Below are 13,039 nucleotides of genomic sequence, written 5' to 3' on the forward strand. Positions count from 1 at the left end.
ACACATTTACATTCTGCCTTAAGCGTAATAAGTGATATAAGTTCTTACTGCAGCAGGATTACTGGCTGATAGCTTTGTCTACTCAGGGTCAACTATCGCTAAGTGATTTTTATTGACTTAAGAATGAGTAAGACCAGAGTTCACATTTTGCTTTTCATAATATACGCTACTGTTCACTGAGTTCACGAACAAGTGATGCAGTGTCAATGACGTCCACGGCTGCTGAATCACAGGGTCTATTTATTCAAAGTCTGATAGGGATCAGTGTTGGTAGCGCAGCCCCTTGTGCCACAGAGAACAGAACAGCCTGCAGCCATAATGTCAACACTTACAAGTGCCCTCTGGTTGGTGTATACAACATATGGGTAAGCCTTACATGGCTGCATGGCGTCCTGAAGACAAGCGGGCAGTGTTTGGTGTGAGGCTGCTAAATTCTTCAGCTGAAATGTTCATGTCGTGGCACTGAGGCATGGATTGCTCCCCAAACTATAGTACAGCAACCAGGGTTTGACCTTGGTCGTACAGCACGAGTCAGAACACATTTCCTCTCCAAACAAGCCAGGAAAACTGTTGCTGCAAGGCACGTCAGTGGAAACTCACACAGTCCAACAGGCTTTGCAGCGAGGCTCTTCCCCAAGGCGAAAACCAAAAACAGGGATTCTCAAACTAAACAAAATACCCTCCCCAGCCGTTCTGCTGTCGTTATGAGCTGCTCCTCTGCATGGTACAGATCTGTCGGAGAGCTCGGGCGGGATGGATAAATACCTCTTGTAGCTGAGGCTCCTTCTTCTTTGCTGACATGTTCAGAAGCTTTTCCAGGGAGCTGTAGTACTTCTCTGTTTCCTTCTCATACTTCTTTCTTTCCGCCTTAGGAAGGTACAGAGGAGAACAGAATGCTGTGTTACTGTTGGGGACAAAGGAATGAAAGCCATGTGTGGAGCACAACCCCGATTCCAAAAAGTTGGAACGCTGCGTAAAACATAAATAAAACAGAGTGAGATCATTTGCTCATCCCTTTTGACTCAATTGAAAACAGTACAAGGGCAATATAATTCATGCTCTACCTCATCAGCTTCATTGATTTCTGTAAATATCTGCTTATTCTGAATCTGATGCAGCGCCACGTTTCACAGACTGGGAAAGAAGTGGAACGCTCCAAAAACACCTTTTTGGATCATTCCACAGGTAAACAGGCTCATTGGTAACAGGTGAGAGGATCGTGATTGGGTACGAAAGGGGCATCCTGGAAAGGCTCGTGCGAGGTTCACCACCATGTGCCCCAACTTTTTTTTGGAATCGGGGTTGTACAATTCACATGTTATCAGCATCCACCTGTACATCCTGTGAAGAGGAAATGAAGCGTCATACGTTACCCTCACGGTACCAAGTTGCTCTTTCCTGAATTTCTCCAGCGGTTTCATTAAGGTTTCAGTGATGTTTCTCATCTAGACACAAGCCATAGCAAAGCCTTCATTATTACTCATCCATATTTCACATGACAACAACTCTTTTCCAGTCTTGAGTGTTTTCTGACTGGTGCAGACTGGCAGCTGTGTACAGTTTCCAGGCCTCTAGAGGTGCCGCCTTTTGATTGATGCCCTACTGGCCTCGATCTGCTACATTACATAACCGAAATTACATAAGCATTATTCTAAAAGTATCCTCGTCTTCCAATAAAGCATTAATAAAGTTAATCTTTCCTCATTCCTGCAGTGCTTCTGCTCTGCTGGCAGCAGGACGTGTCTGCGCTTGCATGCCCGTCCTCCTTTTCCTTAAAATGCACCATGACGTCACCCCGCTCTGCTGAGCAGCGCCGTGCCGAGCAGCGTGTTTACCATCCTGGTCTGAGCCAGGCGCTAAAACAGTCATCTCAGCCAGCTACTGATGATGGGTCCACTCCCTAACCTCAAACACTACAGACAGACATTACAAGACAATGGCTGTTTATAGAATACCGCAAGCGCTAAACTGTGCATCCCTGTCCAAAGGCAAGGAATGTTTTAGACGCATTTCTTTTGGAAAGTATTTTCCCCAAACTGTCAGCGGCCATCAAGCCGAGCACTTAAAAGAAAAGAAGCCTTCAAATGAGGTTTGACAAGTGTGTCTGTTACATAACATTTACAGAGGTCGCAAATAAACCGCAGCAGAGCACATCCTGTGACGCTCCAGGGTCACAGCTGATGGCCCACTGTCACCATTAAAAGCAGGCTGTAGCTGCGTAATGACATTCATGTCAGATATGTGACTTTTGTGGTTCATAAGTGAGCAACTTTAACAACACCGGCGGATGCAGGAGCTAGTTTTATGGTGGCGTGTCGTAATGGCCTGTGTTGTTACGTGGACCCTGTTGTAGTAGCTTACGTGAATCTGTCTCGGTATTTAAAGCTTGGGTGTAATAACGTGGGCATGCACTCCCGTCCTCTCTGCAGCCACGCCTAGGCAGGTGCTGTGACAGTGACCCTTAGACAGGCACAACAGGATGAACTGTCTGAACACTATCAGGGTTTATCCACCCTTAGCGAACTGGTTTGCTCTGTGCTGTGTCTGTGCTGCGCTGTACGTCGGAGGAAATTATATTATGGGTGCCGGTCTGGATCTCTGCTGAATGACAGAGGCAGACATTAATAGATGCAAGCACCAAATAAGGGCAGTAGTAGGGGCTGGTTGGAAATGCACACAGTGCAAGAATACAAAGTTAAGTAATTCAAGTTCAACACACTAGTCAGACACACACACACACACACACACACACACACACACACACACACACACACACAGAGGTATTTTCCTTGGCTTTTCAGCAGGTTCTGACTGGTTGTTCTCACCATCAGCTCTCTTTGGTCTTCAAGGTTCCTGAGGAATGAGGAGAACTCTTGCAAAGACTCATCTGAAGAAGAGAACATGAAACACAGTGATGAATGCAGCCACTCTGCCTCCGTCCTGCTCACAAGCACACGCAGCCTCAGTGCCTTATGATTATTAGCTGTTCCCACCACAGGTGCACACTTAAACCTGCTCTTAATTTGATGCTAGCAAAAGAAACGAAAACAAACATTTACAGTGCTCGTCTGCGGGCTGGTTACAAAACCAGTGGTTAGTTTCCGTCATGCGAGGAGGCAAACCCATACTTACCAATACATTTTTCATCGTCTGTCTTCGCGTCTCCGATGTACTCAAACTGAAACTCTCCCAGGCACTGGGCAAACTTTCGCTGCGCCATACCGAGCTCTGAAAGAAAAACAAGCAGTGCATTCAAGAGGAGGCAGAACGCTTTGCATGATTATAACATATGTTGTCAAAATCTAGCAGGTAAACAAGTTGGGAATAATAATAACTCTGGAATAATACATCATGAAAAGTAGATCTGCTGCACCGCACTGAGTTAACCACTTTGCAAACATCCTGCCTGTCTACGTCTGCTGCATCCTGTTGCACAATGATGTCAGTTACCACAGGTTAGCACGAGTGAATACAGAGCAAACGCACAAATAAAGACAAGAGAAAATGAATGATGCTGCAAACGCTCAAATCAAATGCTGGATAGCCCCAGAAATGAGCTTTATTCAATTTTCAACATATATAATAGCTTTGTCAGCTGAGTTAACAGTCATGAAATGCAACGTCAGTCTTATTCAAGTGCCTTTTTTTAAATAAATTTGCATTACATTAGCAACAAAGCTGACGTAGTGAAGTCTATTATTTCTACAATACAATGATCTGATTGGTCCTAACAGCCTAAAAACAGTACAAATCTCACATTAATCAAAAGGAAAAGCTAAGTAACATAACCTCTCCTGAAAGCCCCTCATGCTGTTACACGTTGTTATGAAGCCTGAACCTACAGGACAGTCTGGCACAAGGAATCTATTGACATCCCTTTAATCTTGTTGCCATTAACCTCCTTAATAAACGCTGGCCTATACGGATGGAAATGTCAGGCCTAACCTCTGGCAATCCGTCACATGGGTGACTGCTCTCTGAGAAGTGCACTCGCTCATGCGAACCCCTGCATGACCCTGCATAAAGGCTCCTGGATGCCCATTAAAACAATTTCAGATTCTGAGAGGCGGATAAATGCTGTTGTTCAAGTCCACCCTCGGCGGCATATCAGTGAACGCGGCGCACCAAATCTATTTCCAAACACTGAAGAGATTCCCCGAGTTGGGATCTCTGAGCCACAGCAGTCCCCCCGGGAAGCATGACAGAGTGCAGCGAGGGTATTTTAAGCCTGGAGCTGTGAGCAGTATACTGAGGAGCACTGTCATTAGATTTGGCAGATAGCTGGGAGCCTATAGGGAACAATCTACTGAGCTGACTCGAGCTCTGACACCGCTGAGCATCTGTAAGCCCGACAAAGGCACTCGACAAGGAGCTGGAATGTAGAGCTGATCATTTTCTATATGGCAACTACTTCAGACAAATTGTTTTTAGGCTAAAAAATGTAAATAACACTGAGGAACATTCATCCCCATTCAGAGCGATGTCCTCAAATGTCCTCTCCATTCAACAGTTATCTAACATGCATGTTAAACATGCTTAACATTAGCACCTATCAGACCAGAATTTCAATGTCAGTTTATGTATTTGCACATCATTCAGCAGGTGTGATTACTTACAATCAGAAAGGCGGCAATCCAGTTCGAGATGCCACGATATTGTGCAGGCTGCATAACTGGATTAGATTACAAGGTCGTCAATGACCCCCAGAATAGGTTTTGTTGTTGCCGACTCAGGATTTGGGAAGCTCAGAAACTTGAGTCTCACCAAGACCTTCGCAAAAATGTCAAGCTCCACACATCTGCTCATTCATCTGAGCTGTCTGCTACGCCTTCTTAAGGTCTCTCCTTGGCTATCACGCATCTCAACGCGCTCCAGGCTCTCCGAGCAGTGTGTGTACACATGCTATGGATTAAAGCTGCAGTCGGGCCCAAAGCCCAAACATGTGAGAGGTGTTGGACAATGTCTGCCAGAGCCTGGCACAAAGGGCATCACTTCTGCCTCGGCTGTTTATTTCAAACAATCTGAAACCCGCCGCCTCTCGCCGGTTGCTCTTCGGCTCCATCTCAGATCCGCGTAATTCCAAAGCACACAAGGAAATACGGACAAACCAAACACCTGCGGACGATTCCTTTGGCTAATTTGTCCAAGTCATTGACCGACAGGAAGCAAAGAGACGAACCAGACAATGGGACAGCTTGTGTATCAGAGTATTTACAACTGTTTGTTCTTTGAGGAGGTCTTAATATAGCACTTGGAGGAAATGTTCTCTCTTTCCTTGCGGGTGAGGTGATGGTTGCCTTTAAGAAACTAAAAGCTAAAACAGCAAAGGAAATGTGCACAAGCGCGTCAAAGGCCAACCAGATAACACTTTTATCCACCGCACAGCCAACACAGAAAACACACTCTAACAGAAAGCAAAACAAACGGATTCATGGCTTGTTTATGGCTCATAATAGCTCATTTCTTGGCTCATGAACTTCTGCAAGACGCTGAGCAGACCTAACATTTAGATCATTAATCAAGGCTGGAGAGGGTCTACGCTCGCCCCGTCCCCAGATACCGCAGAGACGCGGTAAACAAAAAACAGGCCACTGCCCGAGCAACATTACGAGACAAACAATAGCAGCAGAGCGTCAAACCCTCCGGCTCAGGCTCCTCCTGCCGAGGTCAGGCGGCATGGGAGGCAGGAGTATTATGGGATGCCTTATTATTTATCATCTTATCATCAGGCGTGAGCTGCTGCAAGAATTTATTAGTTTAGAGTAGAAAAGCTAAACTTGTGTCAAACGCAGCAAATCTTCTTGGAGCTCATTCAGCTTTTCCGTGATTCATACACCGAAAGCTTTTCACGTTTTGGCCGAGGCGTTCCTGCCACAGAGGTGACTTCTCGCTGGTGTAAACACAAGCTGATGAACTGCCATGTGGGCGCCTTTAAGTACGGGCTGCAGGCTTCATTTTCAAAATAAAGGCGTGGCAAATATGAGCCTGTCAGGTCATTATTTTGAGAGCAAACACCGAGCACAGCAATTTTCTCTGAAGTGACTGTAAGATGGAGACGGAAGCTGAATCACACGGACGTTGAAAATCCAGATCGGGGTGTGGGAGTCCACAAAAGGTGACTGGTCACTATGGCCTCAGCAATGGTCCTTAATTTGCAGCACATGGAACCACTGCAGACAATCCTGTATTGGCATGGTCTATAAGAAACACCATAATTGTATTACTCCAGTGAGCAGGATGGAGACGAGACATGAGGAGCAGAGACTTCACTGGATTTATTACTCCACTGGAGTTAGACTGGATGCAGGCCTCCAGCGCTGCTCATGCTTTTATTGTCCACTTGAGTGGTGGGATACACACTCACCGCTCAGCATCAGCGAAGCCTTTTCCTTTCTATGTTTTCATGAAAGCATGAAAACAGCTTAAACTTCCTTATAAAACGCGGCACATTCAAATAAATAAATCACATCAAATCTCGTATGAACCTCATTTCGCAGCTCACCACATCAGTAAGATAATGTGGCCATGCAACTAAAAACCTCTTCCTGACTGTTCGAGCCTCGTCTGACACCTCTGATTATATCATTCAGGGTTGAGCGACATTATTTCCTTAAAGCTGCACTAATTCCTATTTTTAGGCTGGCGCCAATATTTAGAGGCAAGGTGGCCAATGGCTGATATAATGCTGACATCATGCTGTTGTTGTTTGCATCTAATAACAAGTGAACTAGAACTGCTGAACTAGAATTAAATTCATCAACACTTCTCTTATTCTCTGTATGAACTCAGTGTGCAATAACGGCTCCATTACGGCTTCACCCAGAGCTCGATCTCGATTTTCCCATCGTAGTGCCATCATTTTGAAAATCTAACTTTTCCTGTAATTGCTGTAACTCAGCAGTCTTTGATTGGCCTTCTAATAATCTTCCTATCCAGGCCTGAAAGTGGAGCGGGACCAGTTTCCTGCAGGCTCTCTGTGCTTTGTCGGTCTGCCAGAGGAACGTGGGGAAGATGAGTCTGTCGTCTTTTCAATCCCTGCTTTAAACCTTTTATAGAAAAACAATTTTGGAGGTCGTGTATTGTTTCATTTCATGCTCATGCCGTGTCTCTGCTGCTCATGTCTTTCCTAGTGCTTTTGGCCCTGCTTTTGTTTTTTTGTTTTTTTTTACCTTCACATATTTTCCACCTGCCTGCCAGACGAGTGTGGAGCTTCAGCTGCAGCGTGTGCTTACGTTATAAATAAAAAGTACCTGTTATGATAGGTTTATTAGGAGCAAGTTATGCAGTGAGTTAATTCTCAGCCTCCAGGAGCCTGATGGGTAATTAGTGACCCCGTATGGAGTCGCTGTTGGTCAACTGCAGCGCTCAGATTATCCCAAAATAAACACAAATGTAGAGGGGAAAGTTCAGCTCCTCCTGCAGATAGTGAAATCAACATTACGCTGAACCTTGACACACCTGTGTCTGACGTAAGGTCAGGGCAGCACCCGGCGCCGCTGTGTCATAAAAGATAACGAAGGGCGGATGGTATTGTGATAGTAAAAATCAATACCGCTCAAGCATTCTTCCAGGTGCGACGAGCATCCCATGAGTTTTCCAGCTCCACTGCAGAACATCATGAATGCAGGAATCTAACAGGGTTGCTCCAGCATTGCTTTCATCATTGACTCACCACTTTGTTTTGAGTTTCCCTTTTTTATTATTCACATATATACACACCTTCAGGGAATTTGGGTCTTGTACATTTTACTACAGCACTTCATTAGAATACTACAGCTGTCCTTTATCTAAGCAAAGACAGCGGCGAGGCTCAGGTCACTGTGGACAATTAGTATGCACTCCAAGAACAGTGATGTCAATAGATAGATTTGCAGGCTCTTTATTAGAGCCATATGTGAGCCCGGTGCACAAATCACACCCATCCACAGCCTGATTACATGGGCTGCATGCATGTTCGACTCACTGCAGGGTGGACAGTTAATATGAGGATATATGAAGCCAAGCTGCGCAGACTTCATTACATAAAACATGAAGAATGAACGTTATCCGGTTACACGATGCTCTGGCTTCGAATTGACGTCAGGCAACACTGAGAGAAGGAAGAAACAGTGACAGCGCTTGCGTCCCTGTTCTCTGTCAATTGAAGTTAAAACAGCATAGATCAACCGGATACAATCAGCGGAGCGATAAACAAAAGTGTCAGATGAGAGATCTGCGTAACAGATGGAAATGATAGCTGCTGTCCTCGAGGAAAGAACCATCACAAGATAGAAATACCTCACGCACACGAGGACACGCGAGAGCGCGAGGCGAAGGCTTCTCCTGCTTTTTGCCTTTTAAAGGAAGGCATTTCAGAGCAAACCTGGGAACTGTCAAACTTGGCTAGTTTCTGTGCAGAAAGCCAGCCATACAAGTCACACAGACCCCACCTTACATCGCTCTGATATTACAGGCCAGGCTGTTCTGAAACAGGAAAAAATATGAAAAGGTGCCCAGCCATGGGACATAAACACTGGTGGCCCAGTTCAGAAGAGGTGGGGACAAAAACAAAGAGGAGGGTACCGAGACCACCCGAGTCACTGCACCGCAGACCAAAACAAGCTGATTTCAAACAAAAATCACACGTGTGACAAAATAACCTCAATTCAGTTAAAAGCTGGTACTTTTGAGTTAAGATCATTTTGTAACATACTGCTCCACAAGTCAATAATGAACGTCCATGCTCTAAATATCATGTGAACTGAACAGTTAAAACAGGTGTATATCAGGAAATAATGCACTCGTTGAACAGAGTCATGATTAATTTATGACTGATAGGAATTAAATATAGGAATGACATAATTGTGGCCTTAAAAATCCTAAAAATGCTTACATTTAACGACTGGTTAAAACACCCCACAGGCAAACCTCAATATTTACGCATCATTACAGGTTCCAATGTTTGATTCAGCTGTGACTGAAGTGGTTTGGGACAACTAGAGGAAACGTGTTTTCCAACAAGGACTGACTCTGTCCATGTCTCTGTCTTTGCTGAGTAAAGATGTTTTCAATGTACAGCAGCAGTTTGTTTTCACTGTCAATCCTCCTGAGATAAATCCGCCTTTTCTGTGCTTAAAACGTCAAGCTGCAGAGACACAGGGCTTTAGAGGTTGTCTGGTATGCTGCAAAACATCACTGGCAGCACGTTTCAGTATGAAATAGTTCTTTTTAAATTACAAAATGAACAGAGCTGAGATAATTAACATGAATTCCCTCAGCTTGTTTTCCACTGCAGCGTGTCTTACAGCAGGAAACTTAACACTGCACGTTCTGGTCGCTGCTGCAGAAGTTTTCCAAAAAAACAAGCCAAAAATGGTATGTATATGTCAAAGTTCAGCTGCCGAAGATGTCCACAGTGAATTCATTGGCGCCTGATGGCGTGTTGTTTGTTATGATTTCTACAGTCTCATCAGATGTGCCACTTAGGTCAGAGCTCACCCGGTGAAGGTCCTCAAAGGGCAGCCAGCGTTCACATGCTGCGCCTTTCCACAGTCCTTCCTGTTCCACGCTCCCATCTTTTCCAGCCTGAAAGCCCCGCTCCACGCCCACCTTTGCCCTCGACGGAGCCTGCCCACCCATCCCCTCCCAGTCTCTCTTCCCCCCAGGCTCCCTGCCCACAAAGCAAGCATTACTTCATTCATGACTTCCTGACCCTCAAAACAAATCTGCAGGGTGAGGCCGCGCTGAGCAGCATCCTGTCAATAATGACGAAGTGGCTAATCAATGACATGTCAGTATCTGAATATTCTGTTATGTACGTATCCAAAAACTCATGCAGCCAAAGGTGCTTCAAATGGTTCTCCGTATTTGCTGCTTACACCAAAAAAGGAGCCCCGAAAGCATAGCTGTGCCATCAAGCAATGCACTATCACTTTTCTAGCCGGCCTTGTTCTCTCTGGAGATGAAAAAGCGTTCCTCCCACATGACTTCACGTCTTGTGCTAATGCGATTTTAATGAAAGATTGTGATGCGGGTCTTTGGCAGAATCAGTAATGTGATTACGGAGAGGAGCAGTGAGCCAAGACACACCACGGCAGGCTACTCTTAAACCTGACTGCCGGTGAGAAAAAAAGACCTACGCATGCTGGGCCTTCCAAGAGGAACTGAAAGCGAGGGGAAAAAATCATTTTGCTTTATTAGCCGGTCGGTCACTTCATCAGAGGAAGTCCAGCTGTGAGAAAAGGCTGCAACTGACCCCTCTGCAACTCGGTCCAACGTCACATTTCAGACGCAGCAGCAATAACGGAACATGCATGAAACACTATGAAACAATACAAATAACGAGCTCTACAGATGCATAGATGATGTTTTCTGCAGCAAACAGGGAATGGTGTGTTAGTTAAGGACAACAGTGAGGGGCGGCTGAGAGGGTACAGACAGGACACAGTTCCTGTGGAGGAAACTCCCTGAAACAGAAGCACATGTGCATGTTGCTCCTCTAGTGGGCACTTCCATGTCATGGCTCTCTGGCCCTGCGCCCCGCTCTAAAGTTTCCTCCCAGAACCAAGGTCTTTCCGTAGCGGGACATCCTCCCAGCCGTACGAGCGGAGGGAGTCGCCGAAAGGCTGAGAAGGGCCTGGGATGTGGAGATCAACAGCTGTCTTTCGGCTTGTCCAAACAACAGATCACAGCGAGGTCACGCGTTAAGTGGAGCACAGCTCTTAAATCCACAGCATTTACTATGAGACTAAAGCTGTCAATCTGTTTACTGCATGATGCTAGATCAACTATTCTGCCGGATCTCACGCTGAAGCTGGAGGTGATGATCATACAAACAGAGGATCACGCAGCTTGGCCTCACCGAACCTGATCAAAAAGCCATTGTCTGAGCTCTCCAGTTCATCCAGCGAGGCTGCTCGATGTGCTGGATGATCTCTGAGAAGAGGAGAATCGAACACAGTCTCATGAGCCCAGATTATTAGAGTAATGTCCAAGTTAATGAGAACCAGAGTGGAGCTGAGACCCACACAGAGAGGCCAGATTAACAGTGCTGTTACGTCATCCCACATGACAGTAAATTCTCAGGTTCAAAGTCCTGCGATGAAAATTAGAGCTTGTTAAATTGTCCTTAAAATCACAAAACGGAAATGGTGCTCCCAAGGTGAAAGGTGTAAGATTTCATTTGCTCTGGTCACTGGGAGCCAAACACGTGGGACCGCACGCCTGTAAGCTCCTGCAGCAAACAGCCACTTTCATTATTGATTATTCTGACATTGATTTTGTTTGGATTACTGAAACTGATGCCAGTTGTGTGTCATCATTCAAAGACGGTTGACAGCTGCTTGGCCCAATTTGGATTAATTAGCCTCGCCTTGAATTTAATATCACAGTGGGGAACACCCTTTTTAAACACTAGTATATTGTTTTCACGTCCGGATAACCCAGAAATCAGCCAGGCCGTGAGTAGCATTACTTCAATACTTTGCTGCGGCAGCTGGACAATGTCTAAGTGGCTGCGACTGCTTTCAGCCAGGTGAGCAAACACCTCTTGATTACAGTGATAAAAGAGCGACAAAAACAGTCATTTGACATTGGTGGAGGGGACAGGCCGCATATTCAAAAACGCTCTCCGTGAAGGGCCGAGCACAGGTCGAGCCGTCATCCGTGTTAGCACATAAGATCACGACCGTCGGTTCCTTCCTCAAACTTCAACCAAACTTGCAGATGTCATCTGTATGACCAGTGTTCCCCATTCTCTGCCAGATTCTCAGAAGCAAGAGGCTCCCACAGGCCTAACGAGGGCGAACACATGATATTTGATATGTGTGACTATGCTGGACGCACTTAGGAGTCAACATGAAAAAAAGCGACTAATAGTTCAGCCACAGCCGCGTAAGGCATGAAACAGAAGACGTGTCGAGCCCTCTTGAAACGGGACACCGTGCTTAAGTTTACACCAATGTCGGTGTCATCTCCTCTGTGTGAAACACTGAATACCAGAGTTCACCACAGCGCTCCGTGGAAATTCGCCCGGCAGCTCCACGTGGCTGCGAACAGTGAGGCTAAAGACTTCAAAATGTAAGACACAGCAGGTGAACGAGGCATAGAAACCATAAAGAGAAGGTCAGGATGCTAAATTACTGTTTACGTGGAGGAACAAATGGAAATATGTGTTATTCAAGCAATGCTGAACACACGGTACGATCACTTAGCCTGAAAACAACTGCCCTCATGAGAGCTTCAAACAAATGAACAGACCTAAAGCCTGAGCAATATGTGATCCAGTTGCTGTTTGGGGGAAATATTCACCAGGATGATGAAAGAGGTCAGAGAAGAATGGGCAGACTACCTCGAGCTGACAGGTACAATAGACTGCAAGTATGCAAATAACAGCTTAGCACAGCAGTAATGTGCAGTGCAGGACGACAGTGGGAAGCAGAAGGAGCCACGGCAGCATTGGGCCACGCTGGCTTCCTCTGCTGCTCTATGGAAGGAGGAAAGATGCAGCTTGAATCTACTCGACCATACCTGGTGTAATAGCACAGGTGTGCAGGTGATGGTGCAGAAGCTTCCTGAAGAGATGCGAGGCACCTGAACATCACTTCAGCTGAATACCTCTGCAGCCCTAACGACTCTCTGACCCCGTGTCAAGCGTTTTGAAGACGTTTATAAAGACCGAGAGGGACTTCAATGACACGACATCATCCCGCCCTCGCAACAGCGTTAGAAATGACCATATTCAATGGTTTGGAACTACTTCAGTGACCTCTAAGGTGCACAGAGAAAAAAAGTCTGCAGAGGTCAAAACTGCAGCATCAGCTGTGGTGTGAAGAACTACAGCTGCGGCTAACCATCATTTCCACTGTTGAGTCATCTGTCCACCATTTTCTCGATTAATCCATTAGCTGTTTGCTCTATAAAATGTCAGAAAAAAAACATTTATTGGTATTTCCCAAAGCCTGAGATGACATCCTCAAGTGTTATGTTTTGGCCACAACCCAAAGATATTCAGTTCACTGTCATGGAGGAGTGAAGAAACCAGAAAATATTCACATTTAAG

At 45.7% G+C, this 13,039-nt stretch overlaps 2 protein-coding genes across 3 annotated transcripts in view; one reads left to right on the top strand and one right to left on the bottom strand.

The window, feature by feature from the left end:
- prmt9 (protein arginine methyltransferase 9) overlaps positions 1-13,039 on the top strand; it is a 176,799-nt gene that overhangs the window by 148,947 nt on the left and 14,813 nt on the right. The window lies entirely within an intron of this gene.
- Positions 1-13,039, bottom strand: part of arhgap10 (Rho GTPase activating protein 10) — a 45,038-nt gene that overhangs the window by 30,598 nt on the left and 1,401 nt on the right. For both annotated transcript variants that reach the window (XM_070989240.1, XM_070989250.1), the window contains exons 2-5: positions 3,133-3,228; positions 2,826-2,887; positions 1,374-1,445; positions 766-867 (exon numbers count right to left, since the gene is read on the bottom strand). In XM_070989240.1, coding sequence (XP_070845341.1) covers positions 766-867; positions 1,374-1,445; positions 2,826-2,887; positions 3,133-3,228 — 332 coding nt within the window. The remainder of the gene's footprint in view (positions 1-765; positions 868-1,373; positions 1,446-2,825; positions 2,888-3,132; positions 3,229-13,039) is intronic.

The sequence above is a fragment of the Chaetodon trifascialis genome, chromosome 2, assembly GCF_039877785.1.
Source record: "Chaetodon trifascialis isolate fChaTrf1 chromosome 2, fChaTrf1.hap1, whole genome shotgun sequence".
Lineage (NCBI taxonomy): Eukaryota > Metazoa > Chordata > Actinopteri > Chaetodontiformes > Chaetodontidae > Chaetodon > Chaetodon trifascialis.